At 34.7% G+C, this 19718-nt stretch overlaps 1 protein-coding gene across 5 annotated transcripts in view; it reads right to left on the bottom strand.

Moving 5' to 3' along the window:
• Nucleotides 1-19718, bottom strand: part of SENP7 (SUMO specific peptidase 7) — a 139698-nt gene that overhangs the window by 87769 nt on the left and 32211 nt on the right. For all 5 annotated transcript variants that reach the window (XM_072811835.1, XM_072811838.1, XM_072811836.1 and 2 more), the window contains exon 4: nucleotides 12813-12910. In XM_072811835.1, coding sequence (XP_072667936.1) covers nucleotides 12813-12910 — 98 coding nt within the window. The remainder of the gene's footprint in view (nucleotides 1-12812; nucleotides 12911-19718) is intronic.

The following is a 19718-nucleotide window of genomic DNA, read 5'->3' as shown; positions in this document are numbered from 1 at the left end:
AGTCACAAAAGCCAAGATATGAAAGCAACCCAAGTGTCCATTGATAGATGAATGGATAAGGAAAATGTGGTATATATGTGCAGTGGAATAGTACTCAGCCATAGAAAAGAATGAGATCTTGCTATTTGCAACAGTATGAATGAACCTAGAGTGTATTATACTACATAAAATAAGTCAAAGACTACTAGTGCATGATTTCACTTATATGTTTAATCTAAAAAACAAAACCACCAAACAGACTCTTAAATACAAAGAATTGGTAGTTGCCAAAGGGGAGGTGAGGGTGGGAAGATAAGTAAAATATATAAAAAGGGGTTAAGAGGTACACACTTCCAGTTATAAAGTAAGTCACAGAGAAGAAAAGACAGCCTAGAGAGCACAGTCAATAGTATTGTAATAACATTGTGTGGTCACTACACTTACTGTGGTGAGCACTGGAAAAAAATAATAATAATAAAGAAAAGTTCTCTGCCATCCCCCCTACTTGCCTAAAAACAGGACATAATTTAATTAAGGTGCCTAGCATAACTCTTAAACACCAAGAGACAACTCTAGATTCTTACCAGCCCGGAGATAGATACCAAGAACAACCTACATAACAAACCTTATCAAATAACCTTTATCTTCCCATTTTATTTTATGTAGGGGCTTGCAGCCCCTAAAAGCCTAAATCCCTTTTACTTTGTCCTACTGATCTTTGTTAAGACACTACAGAAACCTCAAATCCTGACCACCTCTATGATTTAATCATTGAGTTCTTCCATGTGGAAGTGATACACATGTTTCCCTCTGGTTAATCTGTCCTTTCTCAGTTTCTTTGCAGACTCAGTCACTAAAACTAAGTTGCTACAGGAATTTTTTCCTCCCCTAAACTTCATACACAATAACTGAATTGTCTGTCTCCACCCTCTATCTATAGGAACATAATTCTTGTTAACCAAACTCTGGTTACATTTGTCAACTCTGCCCAGGCATGTGAACTTTGACCTCCTCTTAGCCTGAGCCAGCATACAATCCCTGCCTAGAACAGAGTGACCTCAAGCTAAAACATTTTTTATCTACTGTGCTATCTCAATAGTTGCTCATTCTACTTCCCAAAACCCAGGTATTTCAAGACTTGTTTACTTCTCCCTAACAAGAAAAGCCCTTTTCTGACTATTGAGATACTTGAAGATCTTATTATGGTCAGTGTGTTCTCCCTATTACAATAGTCCCTTTCCTACTCTTGCAATTATTCCTTTATTTTTCAACTGTGGGTCATTTTGATTCTCAGGGGAAGTTCTCTTATCTTTCATAGGATACCACAGCAGTATCTGTGTAGGAATAAAATGTATTTACACGTCTTTTTTTTTTTTATAAAGAAAAAAGACACTCCTATCTTTTTTACTTTTCTTGTCTCATGAGAGAGAGAGAGGCAGAGACACAGGCAGAGGGAGAAGCAGGCTCCATGCAGGGAGACCGACGTGGGACTTGATCCCAGGTCTCCAGGATCACGGCCTAGACTGAAGACGGCGCTAAACCAATGAGCCACCCGGGCTGCCCAATATTTACACCTCTTAATTATAAAATTACATACCTTCCCTGAATATTACAAGTAAAAGAAGATCATTCAAGTCTGGCTTTTACTGCCTTGTAATCCAGGTGCTGCTTTAGTTATACCAGTAACTATTATTTTCTTTCTCCCCAAAAAGTGCTACATAGATAATATGTTACGTAATTTCAATATAAGAAAGTACTAGGCTATCCCAGATATATCACTGAGGAAATAAATCTCAGATTTTAATTAGCCTAAAAGGCCTTCATTAAGTCCCCTAACATAACTGATTTGATTTCCTTTATTTTTTTTTAATTTATTTTATTTTATTTATTTATGATAGGCACACAGTGAGAGACAGAGAGGCAGAGACACAGGCAGAGGGAGAAGCAGGCTCCATGCACCGGGAGCCTGACGCGGGATTCGATCCCGGGTCTCCAGGATCGCGCCCTGGGCCAAAGGCCTGCACCAAACCGCTGCGCCACCCAGGGATCCCCTGATTTCCTTTAAATGAATGATAAATTCTTATTACAGAATTCTTGTTCAAACAATCCACTTCCCCATGCTTCTCTACTCCCCAGTGAAAACATTTTTGAACTTTCTATTTTTCTTATTAATTACTGACACAGATTTCTTTTTCTTTCAAACAAAATCCACTGATAGAATGAGCATTTTACAATCTTTGTTTCAATAAGCCCCCTTCTATCCAATAAATTCCCAATATACTAACATCAGAAATTATGTTTCAATCTGCAAGGTTAGTCCTTACATATTCTTCAAAGCTGAACCACATATCCACTACAGCTACATTTCCTTTCTTAACAATGTTTTGTTTTTCTAGGAGTTAATTACCTAAATTTTTATAAGTCATTTTACTTTCTTCTCCACCTAGTATCACTTATGTTTCACTGATAATCATTAACAAAATACACAGAAATCCTCTCAATAAAACCAAAATATCAGGTAACCTATCATCTCTAAGAGGAGAATATGGGACAGAGACTGTGGCCCACAAAGCCTGAGTTATTTACTACCTGGCCCTCTGCAAAAAAAGAAAAAAAAAAAGTCTTCCCTTTTACATGCTGATTTTAGTTAAGCATATCATAAAGGGCTTCCCAAGAAAGTTTATTATTATAAAAAGCAGGTGCTTTTTTTTTTGAGAACTTCTTTGTCTAAAAATGTACTGAAACTATTCTTATACTTGATGAGTTGAGTACAGAACAATAGAAGGGAAATAATTTTCTCTTTGAATTTTGAAGACATTGCTTCATAATTTTTTACCATCCAGAGCAGCTAAAAATACCAATGCCATCAATAATTCCTGATCCTAGTAGGTGCCTTTTTTTTTTTTTTTTTTGGTCTCTGAAAGCTGTTAGGATTTCTTCTTTACCTCTGATGTTCTGAAATCTCACCTGATGTTCTGAAATCTCATTATGTGCCTTAAAGTTTCTCTTTTTCCTTTTTTCCCCAACACAGTGCTAACATTCATTAAGCCTTTTCAAACTGGAAACTTATTTTTCAATTGTTGGAGATGTCTTTTAATATTTTCTTCATAAATTTTTCCCTCTATTTTCTCTGACCTATTTATTTATTTGATAGCCTATAAAAAATTCTGGAACCAAAGGTACAATAATTAAAATGAAATATTCACTAGAGGGCGGTCCCGGGTGGCTCAGCAGTTTAGCGCCACCCTCAGCCCAGGGTGTGATCCTGGAGACGCAGGATCGAGTCTCCTGTCAGGCTTCCTGCATGGAGCCTGCTTCTCCTGCCTGTGTCTCTGCCCCCCTCTCTCGCTCTGGTCTCTCATGAATAAATAAATAAAATCTTAAAAAAAAAGAAAAGAAAAATATTCACTAGAGAGATTCAAAAACAGATTTGAGCAGGCTGAAAAATCAGCAAACTTGTAAAGATGTTTTAATGACTTCTCTAATTTCACAGAGAAACAACTAAGACTTAAGAGGTTCTATCAATTGCCTTGAAAAACAGTATCTATACTGTCGGATGGCTGAGAATATTATCTGTGCCTGGCACTGTATTAGTCAGGGACGTACAAAAAAGTCAAAGAGCATATTCAAATTAAAATAATTCAATGAAGGGTTTATTTACAAATAAATATATTTTTGGTTATTTATTTTATTTTTAATTTACTTTTATTGTCTATTGTTTTATTGTTTATTACTCTGAGATACACTATAATCAAATTCTTAAAAGACACTCTTAAAAGCAGCCAGAGAGGGATGCCTGAGTGGCTCAGTGGTTGAGTGTCTGCCTTTGGCTTAGGGAGTGATCCTGGAGTCCCGGGATTGGGTCCCGCGTCGGGCTCACTGCATGGAGCCTGCTTCTTCCTTTGCCTGTGTCTCTGCCTCTCTCTGTGTGTCTCTCATGAATAAATAAAATCTTAAAAAAAAAAAAAAAAAAAAAAAAAAAAAACAGCCAGAGAAAAGTGATTTATTACATACAAAAAATAAAAACTGATCAACCAAAATTCCTATATGCAGCAAAACCAAGCTTCAAGAGCAGAAAGAAATTAAGACACGTCCAGACAAATGAAAGCTGCTAGTTTGCTAGCATAAGGCCTACCCTGCAAGAAATGCTCAAGGGAATCCTATAAGGAGAAACAGTAACTCAGTACCATATGAGGAAATAAAGATCTCATCAGTAACAGTAAATACATGAACAACTGCCTAACTTTGGTTTGAAATTCTGTTTTCCACATGATTTAACAGACCAATATGCTTTAAAAAAAAAAAAGTCTAAAAGATACTAATTCTCCAACTTTGGTTTATAACCACAAATTTTGTTTTCTACATAATATAAGGAAAGTGCATTTAAAATAACTATTTATGTTTTTGAACATAGCTATATAAAGATATCATTTTTTAAATCAAGAATTGAAAGAGATGGGAGATAAAACTGTAAAGAAGCAGTTTCTACATATTATTCAAGTTAAATGGAGAGATTCAAATTAGAGCACTATAACTTTATATTGTTAAACATAACCCTTATGGTAACCACAAAGTAGCTATACAAGAGGAATTGAGAAGAGAATTTAAGCATTTCACTGTTACAAAAAATTAATAAAGCAAAAAAAAAGAGAAAAATGAAGAAAAATTGGGACCAAAAAAAAGCTGTAAGACATGGAAAACAAATAGCACAATGACATAAATTGCTCCTCGTTAATATTAATGTAAATGGATTAAATACCGCAATCCAAAGACAAAAAGTGGAAGAATGAATTTTAAAAAGCATGATTTAACTATATACTGTCTACACCAGTCTCACATTAGATCCAAAGACATAAAGAGATTAAAAATGAAAGGACAGAAAAAGATATTCCATGCAAATACTACCAAAAGAGCAAGGTTATTTTAATACCAGACAAAATATACTTTAAATCAAAAAAGATTGTAAGAAACAAAATAATTATATATTAATACAAAGTATAATACAGCTAGAAGATATAACCATTAAAACATTTACACATCTAATAACAGAGCATCAAAATATATAAAGCATAAATTAACAGAAGACAAAAATAGTTCCACAAAAGACAAAAATAGTTCCACAATAAGAGTTGGAAGGCTTTGATGTCCCTTTCTCAATAATGGATAGAAAAATATGACAGAAGACAAAAAATTAGGACTTAAAAGACACAATAAACCTACTAGATGTAATGGACATACCAAAACAAGCTACCTAACAACAAAAGAGTACACATTCTTCTGAAGTGCACATAGGACATTATTCAACATAGACCACATTGTGGGGGACAAATTAAATCTCAACAGATTCAGAAAGATCGATATCACACAAAGTATCTTCTCTGACCATAATGGAATAAAAATAGAAATCACTAACAGAAGGAAAACTGGAAAACTCACAAATTTGTAGAAATTAAACTCCTCACTCTTAAATAACCAATAGTTCAAAGAAGAAATCACATGAGAAATTAGAAAATATTTAAGACGAATGAAAACAAAAACAACATACAAAAATTTGCAAAACATGGGCAGCCCAGGTGGCTCAGCAGTTTAGCACTGCCTTTGGTCCAGGGTGTGATCCTGGAGACCCGGGATCGAATCCCACGTCGGGCTCCCTGCATGGAGCCTGCTTCTCTCTCTGCCTGTGTCTCAGCCTCTCTCTCTCTGTGTGTCTCTCATGAATAAATAAATAAAATCTTAAAAAAAAAATTTGCAAAACACAACCAAAGCTCTATTAATAAGAGGTATTTTTTTAAAGATTTTATTTATTTATTCATGATACAGACAGAGTGAGAGGCAGAGACACAGGCAGAGGGAGAAGCAGGCTCCATGCAGGAAGCCCGATGTGGGACTCGATCCCGGGTCTCCAGGATCACACCCTGGGCCAAAAGCAGGCACTAAACCATTGAGCCACCCAGGGATCCCCAATAAGAGGTATTTTTTTACTATAAATGCTTACCTTATAAAAAATAAAGACCAAATCAAAACCTGACTTTACAATTTAAGGAACTAGAAGAAAAAACTAAATTCAAAGCTAACAGAAAAAAGAAATAATAAAGAGCAGAGCAAATGACATACAGAATAGAAAAATAAGAGATTAGTGAAACCAGAAATTTGTTCTTTAAAAAAAAAATCAACAAACATGCAAACTTTAGCTAGATGAGTGAAGAAAAAAGAGAAGCTACAAATTACTAAAATCAGAAATGAAAGTAGGGACATTACTAATGATTCCACAAAAATAAAAAAGGATTATAATTGATACTATGAACTGTATGTCAACCAACAGGATAATCTAAATGAAATGGATAAATTTTCAAAAACAAAAAATTTTGATTGAATCACAAACAAAATCTGACTTTACTTAAAATTAGTAAAAAAGATTGAATCAATAATCAAAAAGCCTCCCAAAAAGAAAGCCCTGGCCAGATGGTTTTACTTGTGAATTCCAAAATTTTATGAAGAAATAACAGCAATCATTCTCAAACTTTTCCCAAAAATGGAAGCAAAAAGAACAATTTCTAACTTATTCTATCAGGCCAGCATTACCCTGATACTGAAGCCAGCTAAAGACACTACAAGAAAAGAAAACTAAAGACCATTATCTCTTATGGACATTGATTTGAAACTCAACAAAATATGAACATACCAAATTTTGGTGCAAATTAAAACTATTACACACCATGACTAAGCGAGATTTATTCCTGTAATTCAAGAATGGTTCCATATACAAAAATTGGTCAATATAAAGACTACAGTAACAGAATGAATAGGAAACAAAATATGATCATCCCAACCGATGCAAAAAATTTTGGCAAAATTCAGTATCTTTTCACGACAAAAATAACCAGGAATGCCTAAGCAAAACAGTGTGTGTGTGTGTGTGTGTGTGTGTGTGTGTGTGTGTACATGGAATATTGCTCAGCCTAAAAGGGAAATAATTCTGATAGGTTGCAACATGAATGAACTTAGGAACATTATGCCAAGTAAAATAAGCCAACCACAAAAAAATAATGAATGATTCCACTTACATGAGGTAAAGTAGTCAAATTCATGGAAAGTAGAAAGGTGGTTGCTAGGTGCTGGGATAAGGGAGAAACTGGTACTCATTGTTTAATGGGTATACCATTTAAGTAGTACAAGATGACAAGAGTTGTAGACATACATGGTGATGATGTTAGTACATTATAAATATATTTAAAGGGTGCCTGGGTGCCCTAGTCGATTAAGCATCCGTCTTCAGCTACACTGAAGCTGCACTGGGCTTTCTGCTCAGTGAGGAGCCTGCTTCTCCCTCTCCCTGTGCTGTTCCTTTTGCTTGTGCTCTCTTACTCTAAGTAAAATCGAAATAAATAAATGAATAAATAAATGTATTTAAAACCACTAAACCATACATTTAAAAATGGTTAAGATGGGGGCATTAGGGGACATAGCTTGTTAAGAAGCCGCCTCTCTTGGTTTCGGTACAGGTCTATCTCAGAGTCATAAGATGAGTCCCATCTGAGGTTGCATTTTGAGCACAGACCTGCTTAAGACTCTCTCCCCCTCTCTCTATGCCCCTCCCCACCAAGCACTCTCTTTCTTTTTCTTTCTTTTTCTCTTTTCTCAAATAAATTTAAAAACATTTTTCAATGGTTAAGATGGTAAATTTTGTGTTTTGTGAATTTTACAATAAAAAAGCAATACATCTTTCAAAAATTATAAAAATTTATACTTAAAATTGACACATATTCTTCTAGTAAATGATATACCAATAAAGTTGATTTTTTAAAAAGAAGAAATAGAAAACCTGTATAGTCCTATAATCAGAAGCAGCACACACACACAAAAAAAAGGCAATATAAAATAGTTATTTGTTTTATTTACATATAACTGAGGAAGGACTGAATTTTTAAGAAGCAATAAAGAGGAAAGGGAAATTGACAGATTGGCAATTCATTTCCTTAAGAAACGAAATTACTGTTCCCAAAAGCAGCTCAATTCCTCTCCCATGCTCAACTTATTTCTTGGGGGTTGAACTGTGCCCTAGAAAAAGATATTCTAAACTCCTAACCCCAGTATCTCAGAATGTTACTTTATTTGGAAATACTGTCTTTACAGAGATAATCAAGTTTAAATGAGGTCAATAGGTTAGGCCATAATACATTGTGATTGGAATCCTTATAAAAACTGCAAACTGAAAAATAAATAAATAAATAAATAAAAATAAAAACTGCAAATTGAACACAGAAACAGAAACACACAGAAGAAAGACAACATGAAGACACAGAGAGAGAACATATAAACATGTAAGATTGCAGTGATACATCCAAAACACAAGGAATGCCTAAAGGGAAGAGAGAGACATGGACCAGGTCCTTCTCTGATGCCTTCAGAGGAGGCATGGCCCTACTGACATTTTCACATGAAATATGAATGGATTAAGCAATCTAGTAAAAGGCAGATATTCCAGAATACATGATAAATCAGGATCTATGTTCTGAATGTTTGTTTCCCTTAAATATTCATATGTTGAAATCCTAACCCCCCAAAGTGATGATATTAGGAGAGAGGCCTTTGGGAAGCGATTAGATCATGAGAGGGAAACCCTCATAAATAGGATTAGTACTCTTATAAAGGAGGCGTAAGAGAGACTCCTTCTGCCCTTTGAGAACACAATGAAAAGATGGCCAGCTGTACGAACCAAGAAGCCCTCACAGACCATGAACCTTCTGGTGCCATGATACTGGACTTCCCAGCCACTAGAATTATGAAAAATAAATATTTGTTGTTTATAAGCCACCCAGTCTATGACATTTCATTATAACATTTCAAACTGCTAGGACAAGATGCAACTAAATGCTCTCAACAAGAGACAATTTGGAATGAAAGAAATAAATAAGTTCAAAGTAAAAAGATAAAAAAAGGTATACCATGCAAACAGGAACCTTAAGACAAATGGAGTAGCTATATCAATATCAGACACAATAAATATTAAAACAAACAAAAAGACAATGAGGGGCATTTCATTGATAAAAGGGTTAATTCATCAGAAAGATATACCAGTTACAAATATCCATATACTTAGTAACAGGACAACAAAATACATTAAGCAAAAACTGACAAAACAGAAGGGAGATACTCAACACTAATAGTTTGATACTTCAAAACACTGTCTTGATAATGGATAGAAATACTAGAATGAACATCAGCCAAGATAACAGGAGCCTTGAATAACAGTATCAACCAATTCAATCTAACAGCCCTCTATAGAACACTCCACCAAACAGGAACAGAATACTCATTTCTTCTCAAATGCACAAAACATTCTGCAAGAAAGATCATATGTGAGACCATAAAATAAACCTCAACAAATTTACAAGAAAGAGGGTGGCTGGGTGGCTCAGATGGTTAAGCATCTGCCTTTGGCTCAGGTCATGGTCCTGGGGTCCTGGGATCAGATTCCATGTCGGGTCCCTGCTCAGTGGGGAGTCTGCTTCTCCCTCCGCCCCTCCCTCTGCTCATGCTCCCTCTTTCACAAATAAATAAGATCTTTCTAAAAAAATTTACAAGAAAGGAAATAATACAAAATATTCTCAGACCACAATGAAATTCAATTAAAAACAGATAAAAAAAATTAACAGATAAATAAGTCATGGGAATGTACTATACAGCACGGTGACTATATTAATAACACTATACTGTAGATTTCAAAATGGCTGAGAGTGAGAGTAAATCTTAAAAGTTCTCACAAGAAAAAAAATGTATATCTACGCATGATGATGGACCAACTAGATTTACTGTGGTGATCATTTCTCAATATATACAAATACTAAATCATTTACATTATACACCTGAAACTAATACAATGTCAATTATATCTCAATAAGAAATTAGCAGAAGGAAATATTTGAAATTTTAAAATATGCAGAAATTAAATTATACACACTTTCATAACAACTGGGTCAAAAAAATCTTACCAATTAGAAAATACTTTTGAGATTAATGAAAAGAACATCACAACATACCAAAATTTATGAGATATAACTAAAGCAGTGCTCAGGGGAAATTTAAAACTATAAATGTGTATGTTAGAAACGAAGGCAGATTTCGGATCAGTAACCCCACTATATATCTTAAGATTTAGAAAAAGCAGCACAAACTATTTCCAAAACAAGAAAAGGAAAAAAGATTATAGTGGCAATAAATGAAATAGAATACAGGAAACAAACAAAGAGAACTGATGAAATCAAAAGTTGGTTCTTCGAAAAGAACAACAAAATTAACAAATCTTTAGGGAAACTGAACAGAAAAAGAGAGAGAAGATGCAAATTAGTAAATCAGGAATGAAAAGGAGATCACTAACATTATTACAGAAATTAAAAAGATTCTAAGAGAATACTTTGAACAAATGTATGCAAATTAGATTACTTATAAAATGCACAAATTCCTAGAAACAAGCTACCAAAACTGACTCATAAAAAAATAGAAAATCTAAATTGAACTATAACAAATAAAAATTTACATTTGTAATGTGAAAACTCCAGACAAACACACACGTGCGCGTGCGCGTCCACGTGTGCAAAATGTCAATAACCAGGTGATTCACTGGTGCATTTCATCAAACATTCAAAGAAACACTGGGCGCTTGCCTGGATCAGATGGTAGAACACGTGACTCTGGATCTCAGGGCTGTTTAAGCCCCACACTGAGCATACAGATTAATTGAAAATACAATTTTAAAAACAAAACAAAACATTTAAAGAAAAATTAATATTGATCCTCCAAAATTCTTCCAGAAAAACAAAGGAAGAAAGAATATTTTCCAATTCATTCTTCAAGGCCAGTACCAACCTGATTCCAAAGCCAGACAAAGACAACATGAGAAAACAAGACAAATTTTTCTTCTTAATGCAAATGTAAACATCCTCAACAAATCCTAGCAACATTATGAATGGGATCATAAATCAAGGGGGATTTATTTATTTTTTTAAAGATTTTATTTATTCATGAGAGACACAGGGAGAGAGAGGCAAAGACACAGGCAAAGAGAGAAGCAGGCTCCATGCAGGGAGCCCGACGTGGTACTCGATCCCGGGTCTCCAGGATCACGCCCTGGGCCGAAGGCAGGCGCCAAACCGCTGAGCCACCCAGGCTGCCCAATCAAGGGGGATTTATCCCAGGAATGCAAAGTTGGTTTAAGATTTAAAAATCAAATTATGGGGCAGCCCGGGTAGCTCAGCAGTTTAGCACCACCTTCAGCACAGGGTATGATCCTGGAGTGCCGGATCAAGTCCCACATCAGGTTCCCTGCATGGAGCCTGCTTCTCCCTCTGCCTGTGTCTCTGCCTCTCTCTCTCTCTCTCTTTCTCTGTGTGTGTGTCTCTCATGAATAAATAAAATCTTTTAAAAAAATCAAATTACATTAAAAAAATCAAATTACACAACACTATGTTAGTAAAGTACACAAATTACATGATACGAATGTAGAAAAGGCACTGGGCAAAATCCAACACCCATTCACAATAAAAAGCCTCCAACAAATTAGGAATAGAAAGGAACTTCCTCATCATGAAAAGGGATATGTCTTAGTCTATTTGGGTTATTATAACAAAATACCATAAAGTAAGTGGCTTATAAACAACAAACATTCATTTCTCATGGTTCGAGAGGCTCCTAAGTCCAAGATCAGGGTGCCAGGCAGCATTGTCAGGTTCTGGTGAAGGCCCTCTTCTAGACTGCAGATTGTTAATTTCTCCTTGTGTCTTCATATGGTGGAAGACACTAGAAAAACTGCGAGGTGTCTTATTTAGGCAGTAATCCCATTCATGACTTAAACAATCTCCTTAGGACCCCACTTTCAAATGCCATCACACTGAGCATGAGAATTTCAACATAAATATTTTGAGGGGACACAGACATTTAAACCACAGAAAAGCATCTATGAAAAACCTAGCTAACATGATACTTAATGGTAAAATATTGACTGCTTTCCCTGTGAAAGTGGGGGGAAAAAGATGTCCGTTCTCACCACTTCTATTCCATATCGTACTAGATGTTCTAGCCAGGACAATTATGCAAAAAATGAAAATTACAGGCATCTAGTTGGAAAGAAGAAAGTAAAACTGACTTTATGAATAAAACTCCAATCTATTAAGAATTTCTAGAACTAATAAGACTTAAACAAGGTCACAGCATATAATGTCAACATACATAAATCAGTTCCACTTTGCTAACCTCATTTTTTCATTCATTTACTGTTCACCAAAAAGAAAATTCAATACCCTTTTGTACAATAACAACTTTTTAATCATTTACAGATGTCTAATCCTGGAATGCTTTAAATTCCTTCCAATAATTGCAATTTCAATCCCCCAGATATTTAATTCCACTATAACCATAATTCACTAAACTATGACTACAGTTCCACAGTTGCTAAATTTAGTACCTTTTGTATAGCAGACACAAATGATGAATCAAGCATTATAACCAGCATATATATATATCTATATTTATAAGCATATATATAAGTATATATACATAAATTATAGATAGATATATATATATATATATATAACTCTTGGTTTTATCAGTTAAAGTTTATCAAGACATTCCAAATGCACAAAAACAAGGAGTTAAGATGACTTAGAATCACAGAAAGTTCAAGCTTGGAAAAAAACCTTAGAATTGAATCTTGAATTCAGTCTTTGTATTTCAGAAGTACAGTAACTGAGACCCAAAGAGGCTAGGTGAATCACCCATACTCACATTATTTATACACAGTGTAAGTCCATCCTATGTCATACACACATGTATCTTACCTTTCTGGTGATGTCTTAGAAGTGACAGGACGCCCACGGACACCTTTTCTACTTTTATGGTCTAGAGAGAGGACCTTATTTCTTAGGCTTCTTTTCCACTAGGGAAAAAAAAAATGGAATTTAACACTAAATATAACAATATGACAATTAAGACATTTAAATTTGTTTTAATTGGGATCCCTGGGTGGCACAGCGGTTTGGCGCCTGCCTTTGGCCCACGGCGCGATCCTGGAGACCCGGGATCGAATCCCACGTCGGGCTCCTGGTGCATGGAGCCTGCTTCTCCCTCTGCCTGTGTCTCTGCCTCTCTCTCTCTCTCTGTGTGTGACTATCATAAATAAATAAAAATTTAAATAAATAAATAAATAAATAAATTTGTTTTAATTTAGAAAATCAAGATAAACAGCCAAATTCATAGGTCACAGAGGGAAAAAGTGCAATCTAAAAAACCACCAGGTCTTTTGTTAGTTCAGAAATATAAGTCTACCAAAAAATAGAATATATTTTAAAATGTCGAGATAAGTTTAGTTAGGAAATTGATATTTTGAGACTCCAAAGCTTACATAATCATACAATTTTTGAAAGGCTAAAGGAAATAAAAATTATTATATACCATGTTAAATAGGGTCTGTGATTTTGAAGTAACTGCATTTATAACAATTAAAAGGGTTTAAAACTGGTTCCCTATGAACTGCTACATGGAAAATTTTAGGAGAGTCAGACATCTTACTAACAGGGTTTAGATTTAATCTGACTAGACACAAAAGTTAAAATTATTTAATACAAAACAGCATAAATCTAGACAAGTAAATTATTTATGTTCTCTGCATTAGTTTCCTTATCTGAAAATGGATGTAACAGTAGCTATCTCACAAGGATGTAAAATAACTATATATGTAATAAGTTTAAAACACTGTTTTCGTTAGAGATTTGTACACCTGTGTTTATAGGAGCATTGTTCACAAAATCTAAAAGGTAGACAGAAGTAATTGAAGTGTCACAGCAATAAAAGAACAGATAAACAACATGTGATATATACATACAATGAAATATTATTCAGGCTTAAAAAAGAAATTTTGACACATGCCACAACATGAATGACCCTAGATGACTGTGGGAAAACAAAAACTATACATATTGGTCTCTGCCCCCAGTTCCTGGCACAGAGCTCATGAAACCCTTGTAATTTCCTGGATTGATAGGAGTGTCTTTTGTACTAATGAGGCAACTCTGGGTGGGCTCCTGGAGGAGGGCTGGTCACCAGAAAGACTAAGCCATAATTAGAAGCTTGCAATTTTCCACCCCACCCTCTATTCTCTAGAGAGAGGAAAAGAGCTAAAAAAAGACTTAGTAAGTTATACCTACATGAGGAAGCTTCCAAAAAATTCCAAAAGGTTCAGAGCACTTTCAGGTCGCTGAACACATCTACATACTACACACAGAAACTCCACAAGGACAGAGGCTCCTGCTCTGGAGACCCTCCCAGACCTCATCCTATGTTTCTCCTCACCTAACTGCTCAATGGTGTCCTTTATCATATCCTTTAATAAACCGATAAATAATATAAGAATTCTCTTAGCAGCTCTAGCATGAAGCAATCGAACCTGACAGGATAGCTGTGGGAACCTCAGATTTATAGCCAGTTGATCACAAGCACAGCTGACAGTTGGGACTTGTGACTGGTATCTGAGGTGGGATGGGAGCACTCTTGTGGGATCAATCCCTTACCTCGTAGGTCTGACACTATTTCCAAGTAGTGTCAGAATTGAATTAAATTGTAGAATACCCAGCTGGTGTCACAGAGCATTGCTTGGTATGGGAAAACCCACACACATGTGGTGTCAAAAGTATTGCAAATATGACAGTAGTGTGAGAGTAAATGAAAAACACAGGGGGAAGACTCGGTTTTTCCCAAGACAATGACATTACACTAAGTGAAATAAGTCAGTAATAAAAAGACAAATGCTGTATGATTCAAGCTATATGAAGTATCTAAAGTAGTCATATTCATAAAAATCGAAAGTAGAATGGTAGTTTCCTGGGGCTGGGAGGCAGTGGGGGGGGTGGAGAAAAACTGTTCAAAGAGTAGGGTATTTCAGGTTTGCAAGATAAAAGAGTTCTGAAAATGGATGGTGGTAATGGTTGCACAAAACTGTGAATGTACTACATGCCAGTGAACTGTACTCTTAAAAATGGTTACAATGATAAATTTTATGTTATGTGTATTTTACTACAACTTAAAACAAATTTTTAAAAGATTAAAAAAAATGTTTTAAGTAATGAAAACCAAAACACTGTCTTGAACATGACAGCTCTCAATAAACATCCTCTTTAATTCTCTAGGCATTAGTTATCTCATTACCACCAGAGCACTGCATGATATAAAACACATCACTTTATCAGAGGAAAGTGAAGCTAGACCAATGAACCCAAGCTTGTCTCTCATAAAAGCCTATGTTCTTTTCAATGCTTTGATTCTAAATTATACAAATTCTCAGAAATCCCTCCCATCAAGATATCAATTTAAATACCTTTGTCAAAATGTAAACCTATCAATATAACAAGAATAAAACTACATCTTCTCACCATTTCACTACCACTGTCTTAGTTCTGCCCCTTCTTATATCTGACCTGTGCTCTTATAATGTTATCCTAATGGGATTCCCTGCCAATGGTTTCTTTCACCCCTAATCTAGCGTCTACTCCATCATAAAAGTTAAATCTTTCAGAAATGCAAATCTGATGGTATTCTCCTGCTTAAATTCCTAAGTGTTCCAGACTACCTAAAGGAAGGGAAAAAAACAATGTGTCTTCTTTTCTCATTTCGGCTTCCCATGCATCTTGTATTCTGATCATAGTAAACTATTTGTAGTTCCCTGAAAGTGCAATGCAGTTTCATCCTTCAACATGTTCCCTTACTAGAATATGCTTTACCCTCCCTAGTTCTCTTTGTCCAGTAAGCCACCAAGAAACCTTCTTCACCTTCTAGCAGAATAAATCAATCTCTTCTACAATATCATTCTACATTTTGCAAAAGCTCCATTACTGACAACACTTCTCACAGTGAATTATATTACCTGTTTTCATCTACTGCAACCAGGACTGGGTATGATCTGGCTTAAGGATTGAACTCTCAGAACTACTGACCAACTAGTTCCCTATAATTGTTCCACTAATTTCACAATAAATGCAACCTTCCCGTTTTATGTTATTGACTTTTTGTATTCCACTAATCATAATGTAATAAAGTTTGCATGTATGTGCAAAATTATCGAAGTACTAGTCTTTGAGCCTCATATTCTATACAGAGAAAACAACAACATTCCCACCAAAGAGAGGGCAAAAAATAATGAGAGTTTTAAACTACTACAAAAAAACAAACAAACAGAAACATGAACTCATGGAGACAAACTGGGGGGAAATTGATTAAAATGTCATTAACTCTAAATTCTTAAATCCTACCATACCCAAGGGTAACATGAACTATATCCAGAGATGTTATCAAATGAAAATACAATTCACTTAAACTTTAATCACTTCTTATAGTTAATATCACATTAAAATATTTACATATTCTCTTTTTAAAAATTAGGTAAGAATTATAGGCTAAGTTAATAATTTGTATTATTCAGGTATGATTTATTTTTCTTTTAGTCTATGAACCTATTATATGCTATCTCTGAAAGGTAAAAATTAGAAAACAAAGAATTATCCTACAAACTGATTATTAATGAGAATTTCTTCACATTACATAATCTGAAAGCTACATGACCACAAATAGGAAAGTTAAGATAGTGTGAATAATTTTATTTTAAATGAAAAAGGCTTTTAGAAGAATAAAAGATTTTTATTTATAGACAGGATCAAAGCATCCAGTTACATAATTTTTTAAAAAGATTTTATTTACTTATTCATGAGAGACACAGAGAGACAGGCAGAGACACAGTCAGAGGGAGAAGCAGGCTTCATGGAAGAAGCCTGATGTGGGACTCGATCCCGGAACTCCGGGATCACGCCCTGAGCCAAACGCAGATGCTCAACCACTGAGCCACCCAGGCATCCCAGTTACATAATTTTGGCATAAGTATGCCAATTTGGCATAATTCTGGCAAGAACACCAAAATAAAATACTATGTCAATTGAAATAAAATGGTCCATAGTAATTTGACTAAAAGTTTTCTTGGACAAAATCTCTACATGCACTCTAAGTTATGTGGGGTTCATAATCTTAACTGAGTATTTCCTTACATACTAAAAGGAACCAAAGTTGTATCTTGATGTAAATACTGACTTTGTTCACAACTACTTATCCCTGTCACAGCTTGCTGTAATAAAAATGCCTGACTTTCTAATTAAATAAGATTATTGGTCTGGATTTAACTTTATATCAGAATTTCAACTCTATTGGTTCTTTATCCAGTTTCCAAAGCAAGCAACATGTAATGCCAAAACTGAAAACACTTATCAAAAAACATAAACTGAAATTATTTGCTAACCATTATCTATTGAACCACTGGACTAATTATGGAGGGGGGGTCTAGGGAACCCTGTATATTCTTCGACCACTTTTCCCCACTGTTTTCCCCCAATACCCTAAAAACTACAGAAAAATATATAACCAGGAAATTAACAATGAGACAAACCATGACCCTATTAAGATTTCACCTGTTCTGTATGCAAACATTTGTGTACCAGTGCATTTTAAGTTCAGTGCAATTTTATCATATGCACTGACAACCAAAGTCATATGCTCTCTGACAACCAAAGTCAAGATATAGAACAGTTGTGTCATACACATACCCATTCCGCTACCCTTTTATAAACACAGCTGCCACCCTCCTTTCCACTAACTCCTAGCAGTATAAGCCCTAAGAGTTTTCCTAGCAATTCAAACAAACGTTTAAGTAAGGAAAGGAATTCTATACACTGTTCCATTAACTACAGGAGAAATGAACAATTCCCAATTCATTCTATAACGTAAGCACTGCATTGCTAGTGACTCCATATAACGGTAGCACAAGAAGAAAAAATTCAAGACCAACATCTCTGATAGCATACACTCAACAAAAAAATATCAGAACAAGTAATACATAAAAAGAATAATACAATATAGCCAGTTAGCATTTATTCTATGGCAGAAAGGTGTTCAATATTCAAAAATCAATCCAAAAAGAATAAAAAAGACCCACCTATACAATGTACACAATAAACTCATATAAAGACAAGATAAAAAGTCAAGGGATAAAAATATGACCATTCCAACACAGATCAAAAGAAAGCTAGTGTAGAATACTGATTTCAGACTCAACAAACTTCGGAAAAAGAAAAATTATCAATTTGCAGGATACAGGGATAAAGAGAAATGCTACATAATGATAAAAGGGATCGATTCTCCAAGAAGAAAGACATAACAGTCTTTAATATCTATGTGCTCAACAACAGAGCACCAAAATGCATAAGACAAAAGCTGATTGAAATATAAAGACAAATAGAAGAATCAACAATTACAGTGATTTCAATACCCTTCCATCAGAAACAGATCCAGCAGGCAGAAAATCAGTAAGGACAGAGCTAAATTGAACAATACCATCAATCAAGTATTAAGTATTCAGCCTCATACTGGAAGTCCTAGATAATGCTGTAAGGTAAGAAAATGAAATAAAAAGTATACAGATTGAGAGGAAAAAAATAAAACTTTTATTTAAGGTGACACAGTTGTCTATGTAGAAAACCCCAAAGAACCAATAAAAGAAAAAAAAAAAACCTCCTTCAACAAATAAGTCATTATAGAAATAGTGCAGGAAATAAGATACTTATACAAAAGTCAATTAATTTCTTCTTTAAAAATAATTAATATTAGAACCAGAAATTTAAAAAAAATACTATATATATTAGCACAAGAGATAAATATTTATGTGGAAATCAAATAAAATATATATAAAATCTCTATGACAAAAAGCACAAAACTGTGTTAAAAGGTATCAAAGATCTAAGCAGATATTTCACGTACACAGACAGGAAGACTCACTATTCCAATGATGTCTTCCCAACTTGATCTATAAAGTCAACACAAATCAATATCCTAGCAAGGTAGTTTGTGGATATTGACAAAGTGATTCTGAATTTTAAATAGAAAGCCAAAGACCCAGAATAGCCAACACAATACTGAAGAAAAACAAATTTGGAAAACTCATACTCCCAACTCAAGACTTACTATAAAGCTACATTAAGCAAAATAGCATGGCATTAACAAAAAAAAAAAAAAGAAAAAGAAAAAAGAAAAAAAGATCAATGGAACAGAGTAATAGCTGAGAAACAGATTCACACAATGTGATCAACTGATCTATGACAAGGGAACAATGGCAATTCAATACAGAAATCATTTTCATCAAATGATGCTGATATCCATATATAAAGAGAAAGAGACTTAAGTCTTACATCTTTCACAAAAATTAATGCAAAATGGGCCACAGATCTAAATATAAAAAGCAAAACTATAAAACTCCTTAAAGATAACATCAGAGAAAACCTAGGTAATCTTAGGTTAGGCAACTACTTCTTAGATATAACACCTAAAGCACTATGCATGAAGAAAAAAATTGATAATTTGGGCTTCACTAAAATTAAAACTTCTGCTATGTGAAAGACTATTACATCAAAAGAATGAAAAGATGGGCAGCCCGGGTGGCTCAGTGGTCTAGCGCCACCTTCAGCCCAGGGCCTGACCCTGGAGACCCGGGATCGGGTCCCACGTCAGGCTCCCTGCATGGAGCCTGCTTCTTCCTCTACCTGTCTCTCTGCCTCTCTTTCTCTCTGTGTGTGTGTCTCTCATGAATAAATAAAATCTTTTAAAAAAATAAAGATAAAAAAATAAAAGAATGAAAAGATAACATAATAACTAGAAAA

The sequence above is a fragment of the Canis lupus genome, chromosome 35, assembly GCF_048164855.1.
Source record: "Canis lupus baileyi chromosome 35, mCanLup2.hap1, whole genome shotgun sequence".
NCBI classification, from domain to species: Eukaryota; Metazoa; Chordata; class Mammalia; order Carnivora; family Canidae; genus Canis; species Canis lupus.
The sequence above is the reverse complement of the archived record's forward strand: the minus strand, read 5'-3'. Positions and strand labels throughout refer to the sequence as shown.